We start from the raw sequence: 25,962 nt of genomic DNA on the forward strand, positions 1-25,962 counted from the left end.
TTGCACGGAAACCGGTAATTCTCTGAGAGATTACAGTATAACATCACTCAGTACACATAATTCATCTCATGAAATTTGAAAGAAGATTAAAAATGAAAAATATGAGATAGATATATAGATAGATATTCATTTGATCACGTTATTAATATACATTTTTGCCAAGTCATAAACAGTTGGTACAAATTAATGAAGAAATAATGTAAATAATATAAAAGCAGCAGAATTTTAAAAAATTCTTAAATATATAGATAGATGTATATGTGAAACATTTAGACTGTACTTTACATGAAATCAAGTACAGAATAAAAACAATTTTGTATAAGGTACCTCTTTAATTTTCCTTTTGAACAAATTAAAATTCAATTCATTCACATTATATGAGAGTTTGTTGAATAATTTAACATCCAAAAAATTTCTTAATGACATTTCAAGTCTAAATTCTGCCTGTCTGAGTTATCCCACATTTCTGGTTTCATAAATATGAAGATCTGAGAGAGAGTACGCTTTTGTTTTTATGTTTTTCTAACAGTGAGTGGAAAATCAACATACGCGGCAGACATTGTTCCCAAATTTCACAACACTGAAAAAGTCAATCACGAAGACTATATATTTATTTATCAATGTGTTCCAAACTCGGATTTCTTTTACCAGTTTCATCCCAGTATGATTTTATGAAACTCGATCATAGTATCGTCAAAAATGACTAGAAAGGTGGCAAATAAAATGAGAAGCAAACTGTAAAAGAACATTATCCCAAGAAAAAACAAGAAATGAAATAATTGTAAGAAAAATATGGATATAGACACTTACCAACATGCTCCCCATCAGACGAATCAGTATCGCTGATAGTTTCTTTAGGCTTGAACGCCTCTTTCATTTTAGTATCTTTCCTCAACTTGGGATCCACAAACTGCCTATCGCGCAACCACTGCTGCTGAGCCATCCGCGCTTTCTGCCTGTCTATTGGTTTGGTTGGATCGCAAGCTTCGCACAAGTATTCGTCGGGAATCTGTCTATTTTTAACGACGCACTGGACGTGCTGCCAAACTTTACACCTATCACATTCAACCATATAGCCGTCATCGTGAAGAAAGCCGCTGGAAGGAAAAAGTGTTCAATTAAAAAAAATCGAGCACAAATATTCTTCGTGAATTATATACAGTGCATTTCTTCAAGGTCCAAATAATGTCCAATAAATTAGGGAAAACTGTTTTTATATCTATTCTACTGTATTGTTGTGAAATTATTTTATAGTAACATGACTGTATATATACATCCGACAATCCATATTGGTTAGCATAATTTTTAATTTTATTTAATTATCATGACTTCCTGCTCATTTTAAGCAGTTAGGATTTATGTACTTTTATATTTAGGAGCTTTGTCAATAAGAATTCTATTCTTCAGATAATAAAACATGCTTTGATTTGATTTGTCCCCCCCTTTTATTTTTTGAACGGTTCAACTCAAAAAATTGAAATTTGGGATAATGAAATTAATGCATGAATACTTTATTTTGAAGTGAAATTGACAGCTGAAACTTTCGAAATGGCGACTGGGCGCCATCTGGGAAAAAAAATTAAATGGAAAGGGGGGGTCTTGGGACACATCATTTTGAAGCTCCTGACGAATACTCCACAATCTTAGAATATGACATCAATATCTTCACCTACTACAAAATGGCGGAATATTTAATAATTTCCTGGAGACAAACACATTAATATCGATATTTCTAGAAATATCCCTTTTTATCTGCCATATGGCAATTTCAACAACCCGATAAGGTTTGTTAAGTTATTTTTTGTTTACGAATACGACAAAAAATGTCAGTACGATAATGAACATTATGGTTCAGTTAGAATATTTTCATTTACTTTTCGGTTTTACTAGTAGAAAGGTACCACCTCAACAATCTCTAAAATGGTCAATTCTCGTCCATTGCAAGAAAAACTTGAAGCGATTTTTATTTATGGTGTGACGCGTAACTTTCACGAGACCGAAAGGATTTTCAATGAACGTTTTCCGAATCGTCCTATCTGTAGAAAACATTTGAGGGAACTTATATCCAAATTCACAACTACCGGTAATGTACATATGATGCACTGTTTGGAACCTTTGGTGTAGTGATGAATATTACTGGAGTTTTTTCCCAACACCAAATCGTTATTTATAACACCTCGACACGTGTATCGATCACCAAGTGATCATCTTCAAAGAGGAAGATGAAAACTGTTTTAATCTTCCTAACCTAACCTAACAATCTATAGATATGTATGTATATTTGGTTTTCCTTGAAAGGTACTTTAAAATGTTATTATATTTACATAGTTAATGTCGTGAGATATTTATGAATTTGTAATTTTTCTTTTTTTTGTATATTAGGCTTGCCTACTTAATAATAAATAAATATAATCTTCCTCTTTGAAGATGATCACTTGGTGATCGAAACACGTGTCGAGGTGTTATAAATAACGATTTGGTGTTGGGAAAAAACTCCAGTAATATTCGGTAGTGTACATGACAAAAAGCCCCCAGGTCATCTGTCCATTCCGGAAGAACAGCAAGTGCAAATATTTGGTGAGATGCAAGTATATCCTGAACTGTCTACTTATTCCGTCGCGAATGTTTGTGAGGTGTCTCTTTCTTCTGTGTGGAGACTTTTGAAGAGGAATAGATATCATCCATACAAAATTAAAATGGTACACCAATTAACTGAAGATGACCCTGATCAAAGAACATAATACTGTAAAATCATGACGGAAACCATTGCAAGGCATCCTACCTATCTCAACAATATTTGTTTTAGTGACGAATGTGCATTTTTTTAAACGGCAATGTTCACAGACAAAGTTGCCGTTAATGGAATGACACCAACCCTCACGTTTTCCGGGAAACATATGCCCAATATCCAGAAAAAATTAACGTTTGGGCAGAAATTTCGGGAAACTATATTGTGGACCTCTATTTATTGATCAAAATTCAACAGGGGAACTGTATTTGAATATGCTGGAAACTACTGTTGACCCTCTTATCACTAAAATCGTCGAATCGAATCCTAATGAATATGATATGGATATTGTATTCCAACAAGATAGAGCACCACCACATTACTCCAGACAAGTAAGAAACTATTTAGATCCTACTTTTCCCGGTCGTTGGATTGGCCGGCAAGGTCCTGCAGAATGGCCAGCCCGCTCGCCAGATTTGACACCTTCGGACTTTTTTTATGGGGCTATTTGAAGCAAAAGGTGTACGAAACTGAACCTGCTTCAATATTGGATATACGGCAGAGAATAATAAATATTTGTAGAGATATTGACGTTACTGTGTTCGAAACTTTTCGGCGTGAAATATCGGATAGGCTGTTACTGTATTATGTACTTAAATGTCAATGTATTCAGGCAATTATTAAAAGTTCCACCATTTTGTAGTAGTTGAAGATATTGACATTATATTTTAGGGTTGTGAAGCATTTGTTAGGAGCTTCGAAAAGATGTGTCACAAGACCCCCCTTTCCATTTAGTTTTTCCCCAGATGGCGCCCAGTCGCCATCTTGAAAGTTTCATCTATCAATTACACTTCAAATTAAAGTATTCATGCATTAATTTCAGTATCCCAAATTTGAAATGAGTTGACCCGTTCAAAAAATAAAAGGGGGGAGACATTAAAGAAATGCACTGTATAAATTTTATAAAACCAAAGCTCTTCAAAAAACGTGCTGCGTTCAGTGTCATCGGATCTTTAATATTAGCTGTATGGAAAGGAGAAAAATGGATAGAATCATGCCTATTGAATCGAAGTCAAACAGTCAGGACTAATAAAAATTCAAGTTAAAAAAACGTGGGGTTCTACAGGGCTCGATTCTTGGTCCAGTTATTTTTTTACTCTATGTGAATGATCTAACATATGGTGATACATTAGGTATCCTATAGTGAAACATGTATTGTGATTTTATAAACTATCAAACGTGAAAATCTCAAAATAAACTTTTATTTGAAAACGTTATGGATTTTCATCAAGTATCGACCAACTGCATCATATATTATGTTATTTCAAGTAAAATTGATGTTTTCTTACCAAATACACCTAGTGACATAATCTCCGTATCCATCAAAATTATCATTGTTTACTGCCTCTGCCTCGGGAGCTGTATCAGTTTCCTCTCCTTCGGTGTCATGTTTACGGTCCGAAATGTCCGATATATCCGAAGCAGCATCATCGTCCTGGACATTCATCAAAGAGCTGCTGCCATTACCAGGTGTCAAAGAAATGTTAGAAAGGTTCGTAGCTGCCGAAAGTATATTAGCAGAAGGCAATGGGCGCCCTACAAAAATTTCAATGTGTAAAAATACAAAATGAACTAGAGAAATATTGCTTTCATTCGTAAAAGAGGTATTCATAACTAAGGATAAAGTAATAATAGATTCTCATTTATAACCTTTGTTTAAAAAATATGCTAGGGTATATAAAAAATTGATTGATTGAGGAGTAATTTACAGTTATAACAAAAATGTCATTCTGTGCTCCAATGTTATGTTGTGAATTCATCCTATTAAAATAAATGCACAATTCCTGAACTGTACTTGGTGGGGCATAATCCGCCCTGGGTTGTTTTGCTTGGGAACCTGCATCATCATCCGACCTACAGGACTGCATTGGAAAACGATGCATGTTATCTTCACTGCTGAAACTTTTACCGCACCAATGACAATGAAACATATTTGTAGGGATATTCGGTACATGCGGTATCAAATTGACTCCTGTGAGTGAGTGGCTCCTCTTTTATACGTTCTTTCAAAGAGTGGGAGAGGAAAAGAGATTGCGTATGCGCCCTCGCCCTCAGCAAAGGAATATGCACTCCAAAAGCCTCTTCGCTCATGCAACTGAAGGTCGTTCAAGTTCAATTCCTCAAATCTTCAAAATAGCCGCGAGACATGGATCAAATTCATTCGAGGTTAAAGTCACCTTGTCAAGAATATGACTCTAGAAACCGCCTCATCTATGCAGTTGAAGGACGTTCAAAGGCGAATCCTTAAAACTTCAAGACAGTCGCGCGACTCGCTCTAGTTCATTCGAGATCATATTCATCTTTTCGAAAATATGAGGAGGGAATCAACAAAGGTCGTTCGAAGTCAAACCCAAAACACTGCCTCCAAGTCACCTTGTCTGCGCCGTGTGACATAAGTCAAGGTTATTCAAGGTCAAACCCAAAACACTCCCTCAAAGTCACCTTGACTACATCGCGCGGCGTAGGTGACGGTCGTTTCAAGGTTAAACGTGGTGGGGGAGGTTCCAAAATCGGCTTAAACCAACTATTACAACTACTTTGACTTTTCAACAAATTTGTATAAATTAGTGTTCTATATATTTGCTTTGAATTTAGTTATGGACCCGAAGCTTCATAAAGATGTTAAGATAGATCCCACCTTTATGATTCTGATACTCTACATGCTTTCACTGGTTATACTGCCTTGATGATATATCAATAATAAAGTTTTTTTCCAGGCTCTTGCTATAGTCTATTCTTTAAAGTGTTTATGTTATCAGGTGTGATTACATCTTCATTAGAAGTATTCCACGAATAAATTACTTTCCATCAACTTTTGAATGTATCAGAAATTATTCTGAGACAAATCCTGACATTTTTTGTATTTCTTTCAGTTAATTCTCAACAAAAAAGTTCGTAGCTCATTTTTTTTTCCAGAAAAACAATAAAAACAAAAAGCAAATAAAACCCAGTGTGTTTTTTACAATTGTCAATAGATTATTATTCCCTTCTTTGTTTCCAATGTTAAATCTAATTTTGAAATGAAATCAATTCATCTCAAAACATGCGAAAAAGCAATAAAGATAAAAAAAGTAAATGATACTGAAGTTTAAAAATTTCATCTTCAAATTTACATGGCAACATTTTTTTTTGACAGCTACTCATTACATTTTTCCCCTTTAGTTTTTATTTGAAAGTTTTTTTGGGATCACATTTGAAACATTAACAATAAATGAAAATGTACCTCTACCTATCAATCGTTAGTAATTAAAAATGATTCACTCACGTTTAACGGTTCCTGGAGAATAAATGGAAGGTGCAGAGATTCCGTTAACCTGCGATGATATGTTTAATGGTGGAGAAGGTCTGGTCGGAGAATCCGGTGGCAGGGTGGCGTTGTAGTTGTGGTCCAAGAGAACTGCCTGGCATATGAGAGATAAAGCGTCTAAACCGGACTTGGACTTCTCCTCCTGTTGTTTGTGCGCATCACTGAAAAAATAATTGGAATGTTTTTTATGAAAATTGAAAATGCATTCACCTGAAAGGACCCACTAGGCCGGCTAATCCAAAATAAATAGTAACTTATTGAAGCTACAAAACCGTTTGAATTGGTAATTGTATGTAATACTGTTTCTGGCAGAAACATTTCAATTGCGAAAGCATACAATAATTATTTTTGTACAGTTGAACACGTACCAACAATAATGAGGTTTGTATACAAATTCCACTTCTTACAATACGGAATGTTTCTGTGGTAATTTCTTTAGGAGCACCTTCTATTCTAATCATGTTACATGATTCCTTAGAAGAGCCCACTAGATCACCTGACATAATGTCTCTAGATGTTCATTTTCGTAACTCGTGAATAGAAAAAGAGGTGCTTGCAACGAAATTACTCCTACATTTCATGTGATGTGGGAAATAAATTTGTAAACAGAATTTATAATTGTCGTCAGAAAGCGAATGGTGAACATTTATTAAAATGAGCTAGAATGAGTTTCGAATACATTTTTTTGAAATTATGATATTTATTGTTAATTTTTGAATATAGAATTGAACACTACTGCCACACCATTGTCTTTCTTATCGAAAGTTACTAAAAATAAAAGTGTTTTACGTAATTTTCTTCCGACCTTGATACCATGTCAAAAGTCGATAAGGGGGGATTATTCGAGTCCGCAGTGTATGTTTAAGTAAGTGGTTCAATCTCTGACCAATGTTTTCCTGTTTTGTTATTTTATTTATTTGTATGTTTCGACTTTTCTTTTACCTATGAATGGCGTTATCGCAATTAAAACGACTTTGTATCCCCAATAACAAAATTATCAATAATCCACACTTAATTTAGATCAGACTGTCTATTCTCACATTCAATATTCCTCTTCCTATTCCAGCACAAATTAAAAATTCGATTCTTTATAATAGCAAAAAACATTTCAATCATCTCCCCATTTCAATCAGTAAGTTAACATGATACAGTTTCCAAAAAGAGTAAAAAAACTTCTGCTAGATAAAGCTTATTATATATTGAGGAATTTCTTTCGGATAACTTCGCAAACTTATAATTCCAACTTATAAAATTTTTTATCACAGACTTTTATCAATAGACTTTTTGAAGTGTGCTTGAGCCATATTAATATATTATTTTAATTATTGACCTTTATTTTAATGTTTCTGTTTATATGTTTTGTTAACATATAAAAATTTTTATTACAGACTTTTACTATAAACTTTTTGAAGTGTGCTTGAGCCATATTAATATCTTGTTTTAAATTCTTGACCTTTATGTCAATGTTTCAGATTGTTTTAGTTCTTAAGCCTGCTTTGTCAACAAAACCTAAACTTTTATGACAATAAAGCATTTCTGACTCTATTCAGATTTTTCAGATTCTCATGCGAATTAGGCTATTATGTAAGTAAATGAATAATTATAAACAAAAATTGTATACGTATGAAGTCACTCTTAGTCTTGCATATGGCACATGAAATCTATTTTTTGTTCTAGTGTCATGGTGATGATGAACATTTTCATTCATTTTCAAATGTGTTTTGTTTTTGAATATGTAAATGCATATTTCAAATATATAAACTGATATAAGTGTCAAGATGTGATCATTTTGGAAAATTTGTCTGCAAGATTCTCTCCTCGAGACATTTGCAATACACCGTAAAAATTTTTCTAAAGTTTTGTACTTTTTACTCACAAGCAGTTTCTATTCTTTACCTCGAAATAAGAATAACCGTTTATAGAAGTATTTTTCAGCCTCATTTTAACTATTACGCAACAGTCTTATATAATTTCAATTTGAATAAATTAGCGCAACTGCAAAAACTTCCGAATCGAGGAATGCGAATAACTTTACAATGCAATTGTTACACACCAATTAGCAATATTTTATATGCATTGGGTTGGTTTGATGTGGTTCAACGTTCATTTAATTTTTTAATGATTTTCATTTACAAAATAGTGAATGAATCAGCACCATCATATCTGACTATATTACATTCAACAATGAAGTTCATGAATACTTTACTCGTAATAGAAATGATTCTCATATATGCAGGGTCAATAACGCCAGGAATATGAATTATCTGTTTTTAAAGACTTTAACCAGTTCAATAATTTACCTGTTAATATAAGGGTGGTCTGAAAAGATACACGACACTTTTTTTTTTCATTTTTTAACTCTACACACTTCTCCTAGTGATGCACCCATCTTTGCAACACATACAAATAGTACTCGGCGTTTACTCGTCAAAATAATTGTTCATGAAGGTGATTGCCTGTTCATTTAACGAAAATCTCTGCCCTCCTAACGCAATTTCCATAGGAGGAAACAAAAAGAAGTCACTTGGGGCTAGATCTGGTGAGTAAGGCGGATGGTCAAGCAGTTCAAACCGTAATTCACGGATTTTTACCATGGCAACCGCTGAGGTGTGCGACGGTGTGTTGTCTGGCTGAAATAAGATTTATTTTTCTGCAATTTCTGCTTTCAGCTTATAAAGTAATGATGTGTAGTGGTTTTTCCTTTTTAAAGATAATCAAACAACAAAGGTTTCCCCTTTGTAGTCCACTGTTTGGACTGTATTTTTGGTTCGGGCGTATGATGGTGTATCCAAGTTTCATCTACAGTAATTAATCGGCGCCAAAACTCGGCTTTATTGCGCCTAAACTGCGCCAGAACGTTACAAATTTTCATTCAAACACTTTTGGGTCTAACGTGAGCAATCGCGGCACCCAACGCGCGGACAGCTTTCTCATGCCCGAATGTTGATTTAATATGTGACAAACACGTTCTTTTGACATGTTCATAACCTCTGCTATCTCTCTCACTTAAATACAACAAACACTTCAACTATTCTACGAATGTCTATCGCCTTACTAGATCGCTTCACGTATGGCAATGTAACTCCCTGTTGACTGTGTCGAAATGCTCGTGACTAGCGTTTATATATCGTAATCGATTGCGCTAGAAAATTTCGCCGGAATTCCATCGAAATCGGTAGCATTATTCTCGCTGCATCTAGAGCGGCAGCGAACATCGTATATTCGCGCGCTCTTAGCTACGTCACAATTGGTTTATGCCTACCAGTGGCGGCCGGCGTTATTTTCTTTAGGGCACGATTTACAACAATATTTTACTTTTGCTTCACTTTAGATGTACCGTTCAGTTATTTTTATATTAGAATTCCTATTCAAATCAAGTAAATCTATCTATGTATACTTACTGAACCTGCTTCGCATCGGGACAGCTGAAGGCGCTGTCATACCTCGTCGGCATCATGTCGTACCTGCTGCTGGGCATGGGTGTGCTGGAGTTACTCAACGTTTCGATAATCTGCGCGGTCAGAGCCTGATTAAAAGTTAATTCTGTTAGTTTATCTGGCATGGGGGGAGCGTGAATGTTGTACGGGACGTTCGAAGGAACTTTCCCACCCTTTACCTTTCCGTGGCCTTGTCTCATTTTCTGGGCCTGCGCGGCATGCTTGCCAATGTAATTAGGTTTGTTTGGCATTTTGTGGGTCCGCTGCGGCGGGATCGTTCTGAGTCCCGAACCAGTTCTCTGCACCTGCCCAGGGACCGGCTTGTGCTGCGGTGAAATCGTCTTGACACCTTGCTGGGTCTTCTGCATGTAGCTGTTCACTGGTGGTAGCGTTTTGATGTGGCTTTTGTGAGTGGGATAGACGATCTTGCTCGAGGGTTTGTCCTGCAACAGCTTCACTGTGTGATTCGTACTGGGTTTCATCAGGTTGTTTGGGGTTTTGTTCAGATATTTAGCGGTAGCGCCATTGGGGCTGATTAGTTTCGGCCTCGGGAGAAACCGTTGCTGGTTCGTTTTGTTCAACAAAATATTATTACCTAGTTGAGAACTCCCGGGCATTACTACATTACTAATGATCTTTAACTTGTTTCTTTGACCGTTGAGGATTTTACTTTGTTGGCTTGCCAACACCTGGAAAAAAAAAACAAATAAAGATGAATTAAATAGAGACACCTACTGGCTTAGTCTTCAAGTTTCAATATTTCAATTCATAGCATTTCATAAAATCAAGTTCAACAATTTATTTAACACTAAACTCAAAAATTAAAGAAACAAAGTACAAACTAAAATAAAAATGACCAAACAATTAAAAAAATAAAATTGATTTTTTTGCGGCTAAGCTCCTAGTATTAGGTATCAATGGTATCATGTTAAAATGGATGAAGTTATTTAGTGAATAGGATACAGTCTGTTCAATATGCTGGTTCCATATCATCACAAATTTCTATAACATCTGATGTTCCTCAAGGATCGCATACAAGCCCAATACTCTCCATTTGTGTAAACAATTTGTCAGAAGTCAGTTATTATTTGATGTTTGCTTTCGTTATACAGAACTGTTACAGCAAGACTCAAAAAACATATCTTGTTGGCGTGATTCAAACGTGCTTCATTTGAATATGAATAAATGTTACCAAATTAACATTCTCAAAAACTGCGAACCCTATTGAGTATCCAAACAAAATCAAAAACATTAATATGATGTTGACCAACAGCTTCAGAGACTTGGAACTATTGTTTGATAAAAAATAACCTTGAAAGGTCATATTGATCACATTGTATACAAGGTACTCAAACTATTGGGATTTGTTCAATGATTCACAGACAAATTCTCTATGAACACTTTTGAAATATTGTATTGTTTTTTGGTAAGCCCAATTTTTGTAATGTAATTGATTTTGAGTTCTCTGTATCAGCCTCTTTAGTCTACTCAGACTTCTTCATAAAGTAATAGTCATGGTTAGAATGAATCAATTACTAAAATGCTTAGGTTAGCAAATAAGAATAGCTTTGTTATCGACTTATTTGATTCATCCACATATTCTTTCAAAACTCAGGTTAAACTTATTGACCTGCTATGAAGAAACTGCTGATTATCATTATTAATAATTAATTGTTCGGGGTGTATGCGATAAACAGCTTTTTCATTCTGTTTTCGTTTTACAAAAACGTGTGGAACAATATCTCTTTGGAACAAAGTGAAATGATCCATTAACTGTGACTTAATTTTTTGTTCTTGAATCAGGCATGCCTTATACACAAGCAAAAAGTTACCTACACTTCTTAGCCTCACCAAAATACTAGACAGGCTCGCCAATTGAAGGTTCCTATCTCATAAAATAGTCAAATCAAAAACTCAATTATAAATAATGGTGTTAAAATGTACAAGGAGCTAACTGAAACTTTAACAGAATGTGTCTCGTTACTATCTTTCAGTAGAAACTTGAAGGCAATTCTTGTCAGAGACTTACTTTATATACATTAGATAAATTTTTTGAGGTTACATGATCTGCATATATATTTTTTTCTTTGTAGTGTATAGAGTGTATATAAACAAGCATAATGCTTGTTTATATGTGTGTACGTGTGTATACATGTGTATATTAATTTATTCTTATTATATAGGTATACATTGAATTTTAGCACAATGTGTACTTTTGTGACACTATAATTCCAATCATTTCGTCAGTGAATACTATTGTCTTCAGGGAGAAACTACAAAACATTATGAATATAAATTTGAGTTGAGAACAAGTTGAAGTTATTACTTACAGTGTCATGAAGGTTGAAACGCAATAATGAGAGACAAAAAATATTCTTTATTGTCTGAAGAACAAAAATTCCTATTGGCAAATATTGTGAACACATACATTATAAACACAAACATTATAAACACAACAAACAAACAAACATTATAAACACAAACATAAAAACACTCGACAGAACATATTAAAATTATGTGTTTACAGAAGTGAAAACAGTAAAATTTTCTTTTTGTACATCAATAAATTAGTTGAATTTTTCAGTAAACACCTATATATTTTTATTATAATGGCCAGTAAATGTGATTCAACTGGTTATAGGTTATAGTACCTGCCCATGAGGTTGCATAGAACTATAAACAGAATGAGAATGACATTTGAAAATAATGTCTGTGCTTGCTAAACACTATTGCCAGTTATCCTCCTATAAAGGATCGCCAACCTTATTGAATATTATACTTTTGTTTATGATCATACTTTTGCTAATATATATTGTTGATATTTTCAAGAAAGAGTGTAAAAAATATATAATGAGTAATAATGAATTGTTTTCAAATGTCATTGTCATTCTGTTTATAGTGGTTCTATGCGACCTCATGGTCAAGTAAACCAGTTGAATCCATTGCCATTGCATTCAAAATATAAAAGTTTTCACTAAAAATTCAACTAATTTATTGATGTACAACAAGAAAGTTTTACAGTTTTTTTATTTTTATCATCTGTCAAGTGTTTTTATATAACATAATTGCATTTCAACTCAAAATTTATATTCATAATGTTTTGTAGTTTCTCATTGGAGATGACAGTATTCACTGTCAAAATGATTGTAATTATAGTGTAATAAGAGAACACGTTTTCCCAGTGAATGACAACGTGTTTCGGGCTTCTACCAGCAGGAGATCATGAAAACAAAATCCAACTTTTGAATTTCATTCATACTCACATTAGTTTGAGGAAAATTGCTGGCCGTAAGCAATTTGTGGCTTTGTGGAATATCCTGAACTGCCGAGTCCGGGGAAGTGTTTTTGACAAACACATTATGGCCTCTATTCTCAATGACATTCTGAACTGGCGGAGCTGAGCCGGACAAACTCTGGACATTCTGAGATGCTTCGCTGCCCGAGCTCTTGTCGGTAGATTGCTGCTGAGCAGTTATGGCCTTGACAACAGTCACCGGGGCGTTCAGAAGGGTAATGGTAGGAGACTTGACCGACGCGTTCGTCACCGTCAACGGAGTGGAATTAACGAAAGTGAAATGCGATGCGCTCGATACTCCTGAAGTAACGCAGATACTTTTAACGACCGTCAGAGGTCCGGAAGGGTTCAGAACGGTGATCAGGGGTGGATTGACCACCTTCTGCAGGACAGGTCCGCCACTGCCAGGAGAGTGATTCGCAACGAGGATCTTCGCGATGCTCTTGGTAGGCGGGACCTGTTCGATCTTATCGGTACCTGTCTGGATGACACTCGCTGCGACAGGCTGCTGGATGAAATTCGTAACGACGGTATTTGATTGATTCACGGGGGTCGCTTGAGCTATACTGGTTTCCGCCGCGAGGTGAGGCGGGGCTGAGGATGTGCCCACCGAACTGGTGAGCACGTTTGCAGATTCGAAACATACATTCATGACTTCAGACACCACTGGGTTTGATCCATTCTCCTTGTCTTCTTGCTCCAAATGCGTTAGCAAATAACTGGCGGTTTCCCCGCCACCACCCTCTAGTACTGAGTTCGAGGAATCCAGATCAGCGTTTTTTTCTGAAATGCAAACAAATCATTAAGTTTTCTGAACAGTCAATAAATGAAATTAACTTAAAGAAAAATTTGTTCAGGCCAGTCTCGACTTGCCTACACTGTAGGTTAATGGACCGACACCTATCAGGAAACAACTATTCCCCTGGCTAATTCTACGAAGAGCGTTGGAGTATATCCAACAGGTGTCAGTGCAGAAATCTTCACAGAAGGATTTCCTGCATATGCTGTTTGCGATACAACTGCTGGAATCGATTTTCAATTATAGGAACGGGCACACTTGCAGACTGCTTTCAGGCTATTTGGCCTCTCGTCAGTGCAAGGTAGTGCAAACTTCAAACAACAAATTTGTCATCGCTCCATCTGGTAAACAAGACACTAACCAACCGCATACTTGAGCTTGAAGACTGGCTGTATATACAGCCAATAAATGTACAAGGATAGTCTTGGAACGGCCTGGTTATTTATGGTTATATTTCAAGAACAATTATTTATACTTGATAAATGACAACTATGACATTGTTTTAAAAGTTATTTGTATTCTCGTAACCAAAACTTGGACTTCATAAAAAAAATATTGGGGTAGAGTTTTCAAATAACAAACTGCATTAGAATTAATAAAAATGTAAATCACTTCATATCAGAATGATGTATTTGCATACCAATTATGTAAACAGCAGAACATATGTTCGCCAAGCTCAGAAGATAGGACAAAAGTAGGAAAACAAACAAAAAGATCTAATTGTTTTTATTTCTTTCACTAAAATGATGGAGGATTGAACAGTTTGATTCCATTCCAAAAACAAAAACGTACCGCCATTAATATCAACATTAATAACACATGCATTTATAGTACTAAAAGTGTTAAATTTCTTGGAATTTTTTTGGACGAAGACTTATCATTTCGAATTCATTGTCTACAGCTTTCTAAGACACTGAACTCAAAATGTTACCAAATCAGAAATCTTAGATATACATTGAATTTGAATCATCTCCGTTCATTCTATTTTGCAGAAGTTCAATCAAGAATTAACTATGGTATTGCAGTCTGGGGTGGATCAGCATATGCACAAAATGTTTTTGTGGCTCAAAAGCGCATTATTAGATGTATTGCTAGAGTCTCATTTAACCATAGTTGTCGTGACCTTTTCAAAAACATGAGGATTTTAACAGTTAGTGGTATTTTCATTTTAGAACTTTTGAAGAATATACACAAAGCTCGTGACGACCATATGCGTGTAGATGAACTACACAATTATGATACTAGACAGAAAGGCAAATATTGCGTTCCTTTCAGACACTTAAATATTAGCTTAAATTCACCTACTGCACTTGGCTTAAGACTCTATAATCGACTTCCACAAAGATATAGATCTTTTTCAAACCGGAAATTTCTTATTGAAGTGAAAAAGATACTAATTGATCTCTGTCCCTACTCCCTAGAAGATTATTATGAATTAATTTTTTAAAGAACAACCTGTAAACATGTATTATTTCACTATCCTATGTTAATTGTATTTTGTATGTAATCCTTGTTATGCATGTACATAATTTATTTTATTTTATCATTTTACTCACTGTACTTTGTTGTATGTCTATATGTTTTTTGACTTGTCCTATAACTGTATTTGCTCGAATGGATAAATAAAGAATTGAAATTGAATTCCATTAAATATGTTTCCTAGTCCCTAACTAGAAAACTAGTTGAATATGGTTTTTGTGACTACAAGTATTATATGAAGAACGGGATTCCCGAGAGATAAATGATAATAATAATAATAATGGTCTTTATTATCTCCAATAAAAAAAATGGTAGAAATTGAATATTGGAAATAAAAGGCGAAGTTCAATTCATTCAGCGAGAATATCTCTGATGACTTGTTCTTCCGCTTAACCTCAAGCTGTCTTCGCTATCAGAGTTTGTAGTCCGTACCTAATTTTATCTAACTTCAATCTAGTAACTGAATGAGCGCATTTGGGTTTTGAATAAATAATATTTATTGATTTCTTTAGGATATCCTAATATATATATATTATTTTAAAATTATATAAATAAATGACATAAATAACAAAAATGATATGATAGAAGAAAAAAAAATATATAAAAACCATTTTTCAATGATTCCAGAATGGTTTCAACATGAGGATATACATTATAAATATATTACCAAACAGAAAAAAGAAAATCAAGGATGATATTTTATATAGTTCATGATTTTTTTTTATTGGAAAACGTTTATTGAATCTTTCAATGAAAGTGGGAGTTTTTTATACTCATTCAAACCTTTATAAAATAAAGACTTCATCGTACTAGTCAAATTAGTTAGAGAAAGGTGGAATTTTTGGGAGCTACTTGCTCTTGTTAAGTGGTTATGGATTTGAGATTTATATATACATAATTTTTCAAAATAAGTTGGAAGCAATTTATGTGTTAGTTTGAAAATGAATATCATTGCTAACTCGTACAGTCTCTGGGAAACAGACAGAAATAGAATACCTATTCACTTGTAAAATAATCCCCATTCCACGACTCTGTAACTTTTGTAAAGCCGATACCTTATTTTGGTCAAATGAGTATAAAATACTAGCACAATAATCAAAATGGGGTTGAATTATACAATTATATAATGTAATTTTTGAGTACATCGAAAGCTGAGATGAAATTCTTGAGAAAAAATATATTTTTTAGTAATATATATATATATATATATATATATATATATATATATATATATATATATATATATATATATATATATATATATGTGTATATATATATATATAATCAAAATGAGCATGAAGAGATAAACGATTATCCACCATGAAACCTAAGTATTTGAATTCACTTACGAACTCTATTACATCATCTGCAATTTGTAATCTTACGTTGAAATTGTTGTTGAGTGATAGCTTATAACCAGTTGATAAGATCATATATTTTGTTTTGGAGGTGTTGAGTTTTAGTTTATTGCGGTTCATGTACTTGAAAACATTTCTTAGTTCATTATTCATTTAATCGGCTAGTGTTTCTATATTATCTCCTGAAATTGATAACAGTGTCGTCTGCAAAAAGGTTGATGAAATCACAAACATGGATGGTATCTATATCATTCAAGTAGATTTAAAAAAATATAGGTCACAAAACACTCCCCTGAGGTACCCCGAAAATGACATCGCGAGATGATGACACCGAATCCTTTATTTTGGTTACCTGTTTGCGTTGTGATAAATAATCAGTCAGCCATAACAAAACAGTTTCCCTGATACCAATACTTTGCAGTTTATTTAGTAATATGTGGCGGTCAATTGTCTCAGAAGCTCTTTTGAAATCTAAAAATACGGCTACAATATAATGTCCCTTATCTATTGATTCTTTCCATTTTGATATTGTGACTTGTAATGCAGACTCACATGAATGGTGTTTTCTGAAACCTGACTGATATTTTAGTAAAATATCATTATTTTCTATATATTCAATGAGTTGATTATAAACTGCGAGTTCTAATATTTTTTCAATACATTGCAAAGTGTTGATTGGTTTAATTTCCCAGGATTTATTCGTGTTAGGGACTTTCTGAATTGGCATAAGGACACTGGTCTTGAGCTCCTTCGGGAATCTGCCAGTGCTCAAAGATGTATTTATAAAATTCTACAATGCATGTCCTATAACACCAAACTTTTTTTTAATAAGTTTGCAATTAAGTATCTCACCGCTGTATTTCATTTCCACTCCGTTGATCAATTTAGACAGATCTGCTCCAACATTTTGAATTTCTCGAAGGAGTTGTTAATCGATATAACATTATTCTCATGAAGTGAATCAGATTGATCAATAGTGTGTTAGTTAATGTTCCCTTGAACCCAATGTTCAAGTTGTGGATATCAGTGCGGTACCCTATTTTATAATGAAGATATGAAGGCTCTTCATCAGTAAGTATTTTATGATACATACATGCACTATGGAGATATCTCTTGTTTTCCGTACTCAACCATCTTGTTTCTTTTAATCTATGTGAAATCCTTGGGTGCCTCCTTATTCCATGTATTAGCCGAAGACATGAGTTCAGTACTTTGTGTTTATAATTTGTGGTTAGATTCGGGTGATATAAGAAGTCTGAATAATTGAATAAGGAAAGAACTAAGGTCTCACACAAACTAATTTTTATCGAGGTGGGAAGAAAATGTCTTCCCATATATTATTTTTATAGAAGAATATGCTCGTTGGATCAGTTTGTTCATGTGTTTTTCAAATCTTAATTTTGAATCTAACAAGACACAATTATTTGTTTGAAGGTGATTGACAATGTTTCGTGATGAATTTCACTAGTTCGGACTTCCATTGTCTACTATATAAAATGATTTGAAATCCCTGAAACAAGTAAAAAAGAATAATTAAAAAAGAATAGTTGAAAATAACAATTATATTAAGCAACAATAAACCTGAAATGAAATGATAGTGAACTAACCTACAAGTAAAAATATAATAATTGAATAAATAAAAATTAAAGGAATGAAAAAAGAAAATAATAAAAAATTAAAAAGTGTAGAGATTCCAAGTCACGTTAGTTCACAACGTTTCGATTGTTGGTATCTCCAATCGTCTTCGGGTGATGACTGGACTGATTCCTCCGAGTATTTCAACGACCTATAAAATAGTCATCTCTCGGAGGAATCAGTCCAGTCATCACCCGAAGACGATTGTAGATACCAACAATCGAAACGTCGTGAACTAACGTGACTTGGAATCTCTACACTTTTTAATTTTTTATTATTTTCTTTTTTCATTCCTTTAATTTTTATTTATTCAATTATTATATTTTTACTTGTAGGTTATTTCACTATCATTTCATTTCAGGTTTATTGTTGCTTAATATAATTGTTATTTTCAACTATTCTTTTTTAATTATTCTTTTTTACTTGTTTCAGGGATTTCAAATCATTTTATATAGTAGACAATGGAAGTCCGAACTAGTGAAAGACACAATTAATCACTATTAATCGTGAAGTTCATATCGTGTACAATACTTCTATCATTTCTTGGTGTAAAAACAATTATACTTGATTAACTCGGATTCATTAATAAACAATGGTCAGTAGAGGCTTTTACGAATTATTCCAGCTCAGTATTTATTTTCGTACAAACATCAATTACATTAGACGATGGGAAATCATAATACAGCTATAAAGCTGGTGGTCAAATGAACAGCATTTTTCAAAAAATCTCTTTCAAAACTTAGAAATGTAAATTATTTTCAATGATGATCTCTCCAGTGGGTGGTGGTAGGCATGGTTTTGTTAGAAGATAATAATCTGATAATTAATAAAGCAAAAACTGTTTTAATTAATTTTACTTCCCGCGAAAGTAAATACTGATAAGTCATCTGATGAGCTCGATTGAACATGTTCGGTCTACCAAATTTTTAGGTATTCACACTAACAACTCCTTAAACTGGGGAAGCTGCAGTAGTTATCTCTTTAATAGTATTCTGGTTTTACAGAAACGTGCTATACGATATATGTCCAAAGCTAATTATCGCGACTCTTGCAAAACCTTTATTCAAACAATTCGGAATTCTAACAGTAATGGCTTTATACATTTTTGAAACTGTTACATTAATAAAGAAACATATTGACAGATTTGGGTCACCCCAAGTTCATTACACTACTAGACAAGACAATAATATTAAACTTCCGAGACTGACTTCCACTTTATTTAAAGATTCATTCATTTACAATGGATGCAAAATATTCAATCATTTACCTGATGAAATTAAAGTCATTATACCTCTTAAGCAGTTCAGAAAAGGTGTAAAAAATATTTTGGTTGTTAGACCGTATTACCACCTTGAGGAATATTTCAGTGACACGCAATCATTTACCTGATGAAATTAAAGTCATTATACCTCTTAAGCAGTTCAGAAAAGGTGTAAAAAATATTTTGGTTGTTAGACCGTATTACCACCTTGAGGAATATTTCAGTGACACGCTATCATAGTTGTACTATTCATACTCCATAATTCTTAGTAATAATTCATTTTTAAATATTCGTAAAGCGATATTGTGGTTTAGGTATATATATATATATATATATATATATATATATATATTTTCTCTCTTTTAAAAATTGACTCAGGCTTAGAACTTTATTGTTTCTAATGTATGTACTATGCATGTGTGTATCTGTTGGTGTGTGTGTGTACACACACCTTGTACTGATTTTAATATTTCATATGTATTATTTTGTACTATTTTTAAGCTTTGTAACCATGATTTATCATGTATACAATAAAGCATATTCTCTCTCTCTCTCTCTCTCTCTCTCATATTATTACTATTCATAAAAAACTTGCATTTGTTTCCTTTGCTCTGTATAGGCTAAGATATATTACAAATAGGTCTGTTCTGCTGTCTTACTTATGTTTCCTATTATTCTACATTGAAATATGGCATAATTTTCAGCGCATCTTCAGAAAAGAGGGTTTTTACATAATTAGTTTTCAATGTATTACTTTGTGGATTGAATTTGCCCCTTAAATTAAATTGTATTTATCTAGTTTCAGTAGTACCTATAATGATTGAAATGCTTTTTATCGCATTCATAATTCTTTATCATTCTACATTCGTTGAATAAATAATCATTAAAATTTGTATGTATATTAGGAATTCATATTTCAAATGGAGAATTCAAACCATTTTTGTAATTTATTCACTTGTTTATCAGTGTACAATACCACAAATGGAATTAATGATTTTGAATGAATTGTTAAAAATAAGTGAACAAATTTCTGCTTCTTAAAAATTGGCTATTTGAAAATGAAAAATCTAGTATTTATTTTAAACATTCAAAGTTGTTGAATTATTTGATATAACAAGTCTCAAAAGACTTTTTATAGTTGTATGTGAGTGACAAAAATATAAAACAGTCACATTAATAGATAAATAGATAGATAATTTTTTTAATCTCCATAAATCATTTACATGACATAAGTCCAATGGTAGTCTAAAGATAAGATAAATATAATAGTTTGAATAGTCAGGTATTTATACATAACAACATTAAATAATTGATGAAGCATATAACATACAAATATAAATCTAGAGTTGGATGCCAACTATTTACAAAACTTGTTGAAAATATAAAAATAAAATGTACATATGAAACATATCAAGTGTTCAAATTTTGTCTATAGGTCATTGGATGTAGTTCTAATATTCAACTCAATGTATTCAGTAAGTGAATAAAAAAAAGGGATGGAGCAAAAAATTCTCTAGGTAGGATTTAAATTTTTTTTGTTAATTTTATGCGTTCAGGAAGCAGGAATTCCAAGGAATTTCGTGCTTTCTGATGCTAAGATATCAGTGTGGCCTAAGTTTAACTTCAGGACTACTAAATTGGATAAAGACCATTTTTTCCACATTATTAATGAGGTGATTTCTCTCACACCATTGAGTGAAGTTCTTCACTACTAGTTGTGTATCATTCATCAAGTCAAATGTATCGTTAGCAGTATTCACTATGCAAAAAAGGATAATAAGATGTATGGCAGGTCTACGTCACAGAGAATCCTGTAGAAATACCTTCACTGAACTGGCACTCTTAACATTGCCTTCACTGTATATATTAATCATAACAATGAATATCAAGAAAAATGAATCAAGCTACATTAAAAATAACATGATACATAAACATCACACTCGCAATGGTAATGAACTGCGACTACCCTACTCTCGACTGGCTCTTGGTCAGGGATCCTCAAGTTATCAAGGTATCATCTGCTATAATAAAGCACTTCAGCTATTTGGAAACACATGTAATTTCACTGAATTCCAAAGTGCTTTACTTGATTACCTTACCAAAAATGCATTTTATAGTACTGAAGAATTTCTTCAACTCTAGCTATTATTGTATAGTTACTTTATTTTACTTGTACAAATAATAAAAAAAAAATTAGATTTCACAATTTTAACTAATTTAAGCTACTTGCATATATTATCTGTCACTGTTCTTGCATCTTTTTATTATGTCTACTTAACTTCTAATAACATGTATATATACACTAACTATAGATAAGCACAATTGCTTTATGTTTCGGTTCTGACTAGCCTGATAAAGTTTTATACTGTATGTACCACATGTATAAAATCTTTTAATGATGAATAAATTTCTATTCTATTCTATAATTGTTGAATCATCTGCATAAATGAAGACCTGCCCTTTGTTAATGTGGAGACGTAGGTCATTGATATACAGTAACAACAGCAGAGGACCCAATACTCCACCTTGAGGAGTCCCAAGGGAAATATTTTTTCCTCTGAAAGTTCTTTGTCATAATCAATATATACTTTTTTAATTGATCACCCAAATTTGTTTTTATTTTTGAATTTCGATTCAAATTGTCAATACTTTCCATATTTTCAATTTTCTCTGGAACACAGAATGATTTGATTTGACCTAAGTGTTTCAATTAGGTGCTTTATTACCTGAAGAGTATGCATTAATAATGAAGCCCTTGCGTCTTGATCAGTGTTATTATTAGTGAATTATAATGTGTGTGATCACCTGGTAATCAAAACACGTGTCGAGGTGTTAAAAATAACGATTTGGTGTTGAGAAAAACCTCCAGTAATATTCATTACTATACCAAAAGTTCCAAACAATGCATCATAAATCTATAGGTTGTTTTATTAAATATAGAGATACTAGAATAGTTAACTTTCTAAGGTTAATTTATTGTATACAAATTGGGGGTTACCCCTTGAATAAATAAATAATAAAAAGTACAAAGGGTTTATCCATATTTTTATGATTATTGGTAGGATTTCTCTACAACGCGTGTAAACTGGAAATCGTGATCAAAGGTACCAGAACAAACAAAATTGTCGAATTTGTGACGATACCAATCCAGATGAGATCCAAGAGCGTCCAATGTATCCCAAAAATTTCACAATTTGGTGTGAATTTTGGAAAGGCGGCGTTATAACTCCACTCCACATTTGAACGATGTTATTCCACACATAATGTCAAATAGGTCATTGTTTTATTTAAATTTGAAGGTAGGAAGCACTTAATGGAAGTCCCTATAGTTGTTCTTGTTATTATTATTATTTTGTAGGCTTAATTGACTGACTGTTGTTGTTTTCCTTATATTGCTCTTTTTAGTGAAGCAACTTTTTGGGATTGCCAAAAATATTACTCAAAAATCAACAAAAAAATATCCACAAAAAAGCTTTCATTTAATCCAAGGGATTTTCTTCTTACGTAACCACAATAAACAGATCTTTGAGAAATAATTTACATTCATTTAATCAATTGATCTAGCCACTTTCCATTCGAGTTTTGTAAACAAGAAGAATTTTTCTAATTCTTCAACACTTCACGAGGCATGTAGGTGTATATGTTTGCAAGAACATTCCGTGTTAGGAATCACATGTTAAAAGGTAAGACCTCGTTAGTCCTTAGCTCGCACAAGTTTTTCAACTTCTGAGAGTTGTCGTTCGTATGGGGGCGGCAGCTGTTTAACGGAAAAACAGATTTTAAACTGATTTTTTTAAACAATCTTGATGTGCTACTATTCAGCAACACAATATTAAACTAATATAACGAACCGATTTGTTGGCAGTGTTCTACAAATTATTATGTCTTACGTTTCGCCTACGGCTGGGGTATATATTATTATGAAAGTTAATATTTTTAACATTTCCAAACTGTTCATTCATCGAAAAATCTGATTTGTGGTAATTTCAATTTCAGTTATAACACCTCTATAATCACATTTTTATAAACATTTTAATATCTCGGCTGTTATCTCAGAAAAGAGATCATAAAAGCTGATATAACAAAAAACGTCCCATTTAATGAAGATCTAAAATGTCCAGGAAGCAGCACGAAATAAAATTTAAATACTTATGTCTGAATTATCAGTGAGGAAAATAAAAAAAGAGAAAAATAAAATTTTAATTGGGGTCACTCTTTCAACTGATAAATTCGTTTTAGGTCACATCTACATCCTCTTTCTCCTCGCGAGCTCTTTCAACTACAAACGGCAGAGTACATACAAAACGAGCGATAGTAATTATATTTAATTGTTAATTTTTGCACTGCAAATCATCAATATCCTGTCTCTGGTTTCATTAGACCTCACCTTTCCCTCGCTCTCAATCATTGGACAAGCAGAAACTGCTAAAGATTACATATGTCGAAAGGTTGGCCCAGTTTACAACTGCATATTTACGTCCATGTGACGTCACCAGCGACGTTTGTCGTTTTCCAATAAAAACATTATTTTTTGAAACTAAATTGTTTAATGGTTTATTGTAATCTTACGTTCATACTAATTCCGAAATATATGGTATTTTATGGCAATGATCTCATATCCTTTTATCCTTTTAACCTTTAATGAATAAAATATATCTGGCGCGACGATTTCAATTCAATTGTATTTCAGACAGTATATTTTTGTGACAAAAAAAAATTCAATTATCTAACAAAATGACTTCAATATAAAATAAAATAATGTTTTTATATTTAAAAGGAATTATACCTACATATGTTTTTTTAATCTCAATGGACATATTTTGTGAAAACTACATAGAAGTATGGCTTGAAAAGGTTCTTAAATTTTAGAAAGATTTCTAACTCATATGAAACATTTTCATGATAATAGGAATAACTATCAACTGTTTTTTTCGAATTTATCCTTGAACGAATTCAATATTTTCCATCTACCGTTTGCTAACTTGAAGCCATTCTAAGGGCAGGTATATAAACGACACTGCATATTTTTTCAGAGTCACTGATAATTGAAAGATTCTCCTTCATTATATATTGAAATAGAAGTAAACATATTTTTCCAAAAAAATTACTGCTACTAAAATTACTTAGCACGAAAAAATATTTCTAATGCATCTGACTGAAACTTCATCTAGTATCTAGTTAATAGAACCATCAGAAGAAACTCGTTATTTCTATGCATTTAAACAGGTTTCCTCTAAATATGAGCACCGCTGATGACGTCGTCGGAATTCGGTCATCCTTTTGACGTTTATAGTCGTTGGAAGCAGCAATTTGCATTCCTTTATTTTCATTTTCACGTCTGCGCGAGTTTCCAGGGTCGCGCATGCGCATATGCATATTCCGAATACTGCCTGTGGGGCCCGATAAAGGAGAATGTCAAATAAATACAAAATGAAATAGCGAATTTTAATATTCTATGCAATTGTTTTTCGCGGGATTCAAAACAGTACTGTTTAATCTTCCGGCTTCTTTGCTGAAGGCATTTTTTTGTGTCTATCGGGATTTGGCACAGAAATTATTTTACTTATTACATATCCCAAGCCAACTTGATCTATGGGAATATATTTATATTGCGCAGGCAAACCAATTATGTAACATTATTCGAGGTTGTTATAGATTGTTGATATCTGAAAAACAATGACAAGACGAACTGATCCAAGAAAATTATAAAAAAGCTATCTACGTAATAGAAACGTTTGCTTGACAACAAGCAATCAACTAGCTATCCATTTAGGATAGGTCAAAGAATTGAATATGAAGGACTCGACATTTTCTAATTTTTTTCGTCTTTCTGGAAGCGTTCTACCAAATAGGGTAAGCTTCTATGTTGATAGTATGTCAAAAACGGTGTTATGGTTTTATTGACCCTTCAGGGTAAAAGTAGCTACCAGACCAAACATATTAGAAAGTGACAGAGTTTCAATCTAACTACAGCAAAATACCATTATTACTTTGAAAACTACGATGATTCGAAAACGAAAATAAACAGACTACAGACCGCAGACTTGTTATTAGTATACACATTTCAAAATGGAAGCTGATCTAAAAATATACCCAACATAACATTTGCATTAGGTGAATATGCCGATATGAAATGCAGTTATATCAAAAGGGGTATAAATTGAATTAGTTTTCGTTTTATAAAAGAAATTAGTATTATGAACTTCAAACTTAGATCAAAAAGTCATAATCTTCCCTAAAATGAATAGGTTTATTAGCGTAAAGTCACGAATTGGTAGTGACTTTCGTCGGAGCAACAATTTATAAGCTTTAGATGCAATAGTACGATCAAAATTGTAAAACTTACCCCAAAATGCCAAAAATGAAAAGGAAGTTTTTGGTATCGGATGTAAACACTAACATTTTTCAGCAAAACTACTACTATATCAGATTGTAAAATTATATTTTACAGTTCTAACATGTTTCACTGACTACTTCCACAAACCCATGACTTTTTCGCTATAACGTTATGGAATATTCAACACATATTTTCCAGCACTTTTGAAAACAGACATCTAAGCTAAATATGGCAGCCATATTCTGTACAAAACAAAGGAAATCTAG

The 25,962-nt window shown here is 33.0% G+C and overlaps 1 protein-coding gene across 4 annotated transcripts in view; it reads right to left on the reverse strand.

Moving 5' to 3' along the window:
- upSET (SET domain-containing protein upSET) overlaps positions 1-25,962 on the reverse strand; it is a 45,286-nt gene extending 19,324 nt beyond the window's left edge. For 2 of the 4 annotated variants that reach the window (XM_074173540.1, XM_074173536.1), the window contains exons 1-6: positions 25,706-25,961; positions 12,796-13,610; positions 9,497-10,221; positions 6,054-6,256; positions 4,078-4,324; positions 811-1,097 (exon numbers count right to left, since the gene is read on the reverse strand). In XM_074173540.1, the coding sequence (XP_074029641.1) occupies positions 811-1,097; positions 4,078-4,324; positions 6,054-6,256; positions 9,497-10,221; positions 12,796-13,479 (2,146 nt within the window). In that variant the 5' untranslated portion in view covers positions 13,480-13,610; positions 25,706-25,961. Of the gene's footprint in view, positions 1-810; positions 1,098-4,077; positions 4,325-6,053; positions 6,257-9,496; positions 10,222-12,795; positions 13,611-25,705 lie in introns of all 4 variants that reach the window. The other 2 variants (XM_074173544.1, XM_074173549.1) reach the window with 2 other exon arrangements.

This window comes from Leptinotarsa decemlineata, unplaced genomic scaffold (genome assembly GCF_025532065.1).
Source record: "Leptinotarsa decemlineata unplaced genomic scaffold, Ldec_3_MD MMD2_P_RNA_scaffold_12, whole genome shotgun sequence".
NCBI classification, from domain to species: Eukaryota; Metazoa; Arthropoda; class Insecta; order Coleoptera; family Chrysomelidae; genus Leptinotarsa; species Leptinotarsa decemlineata.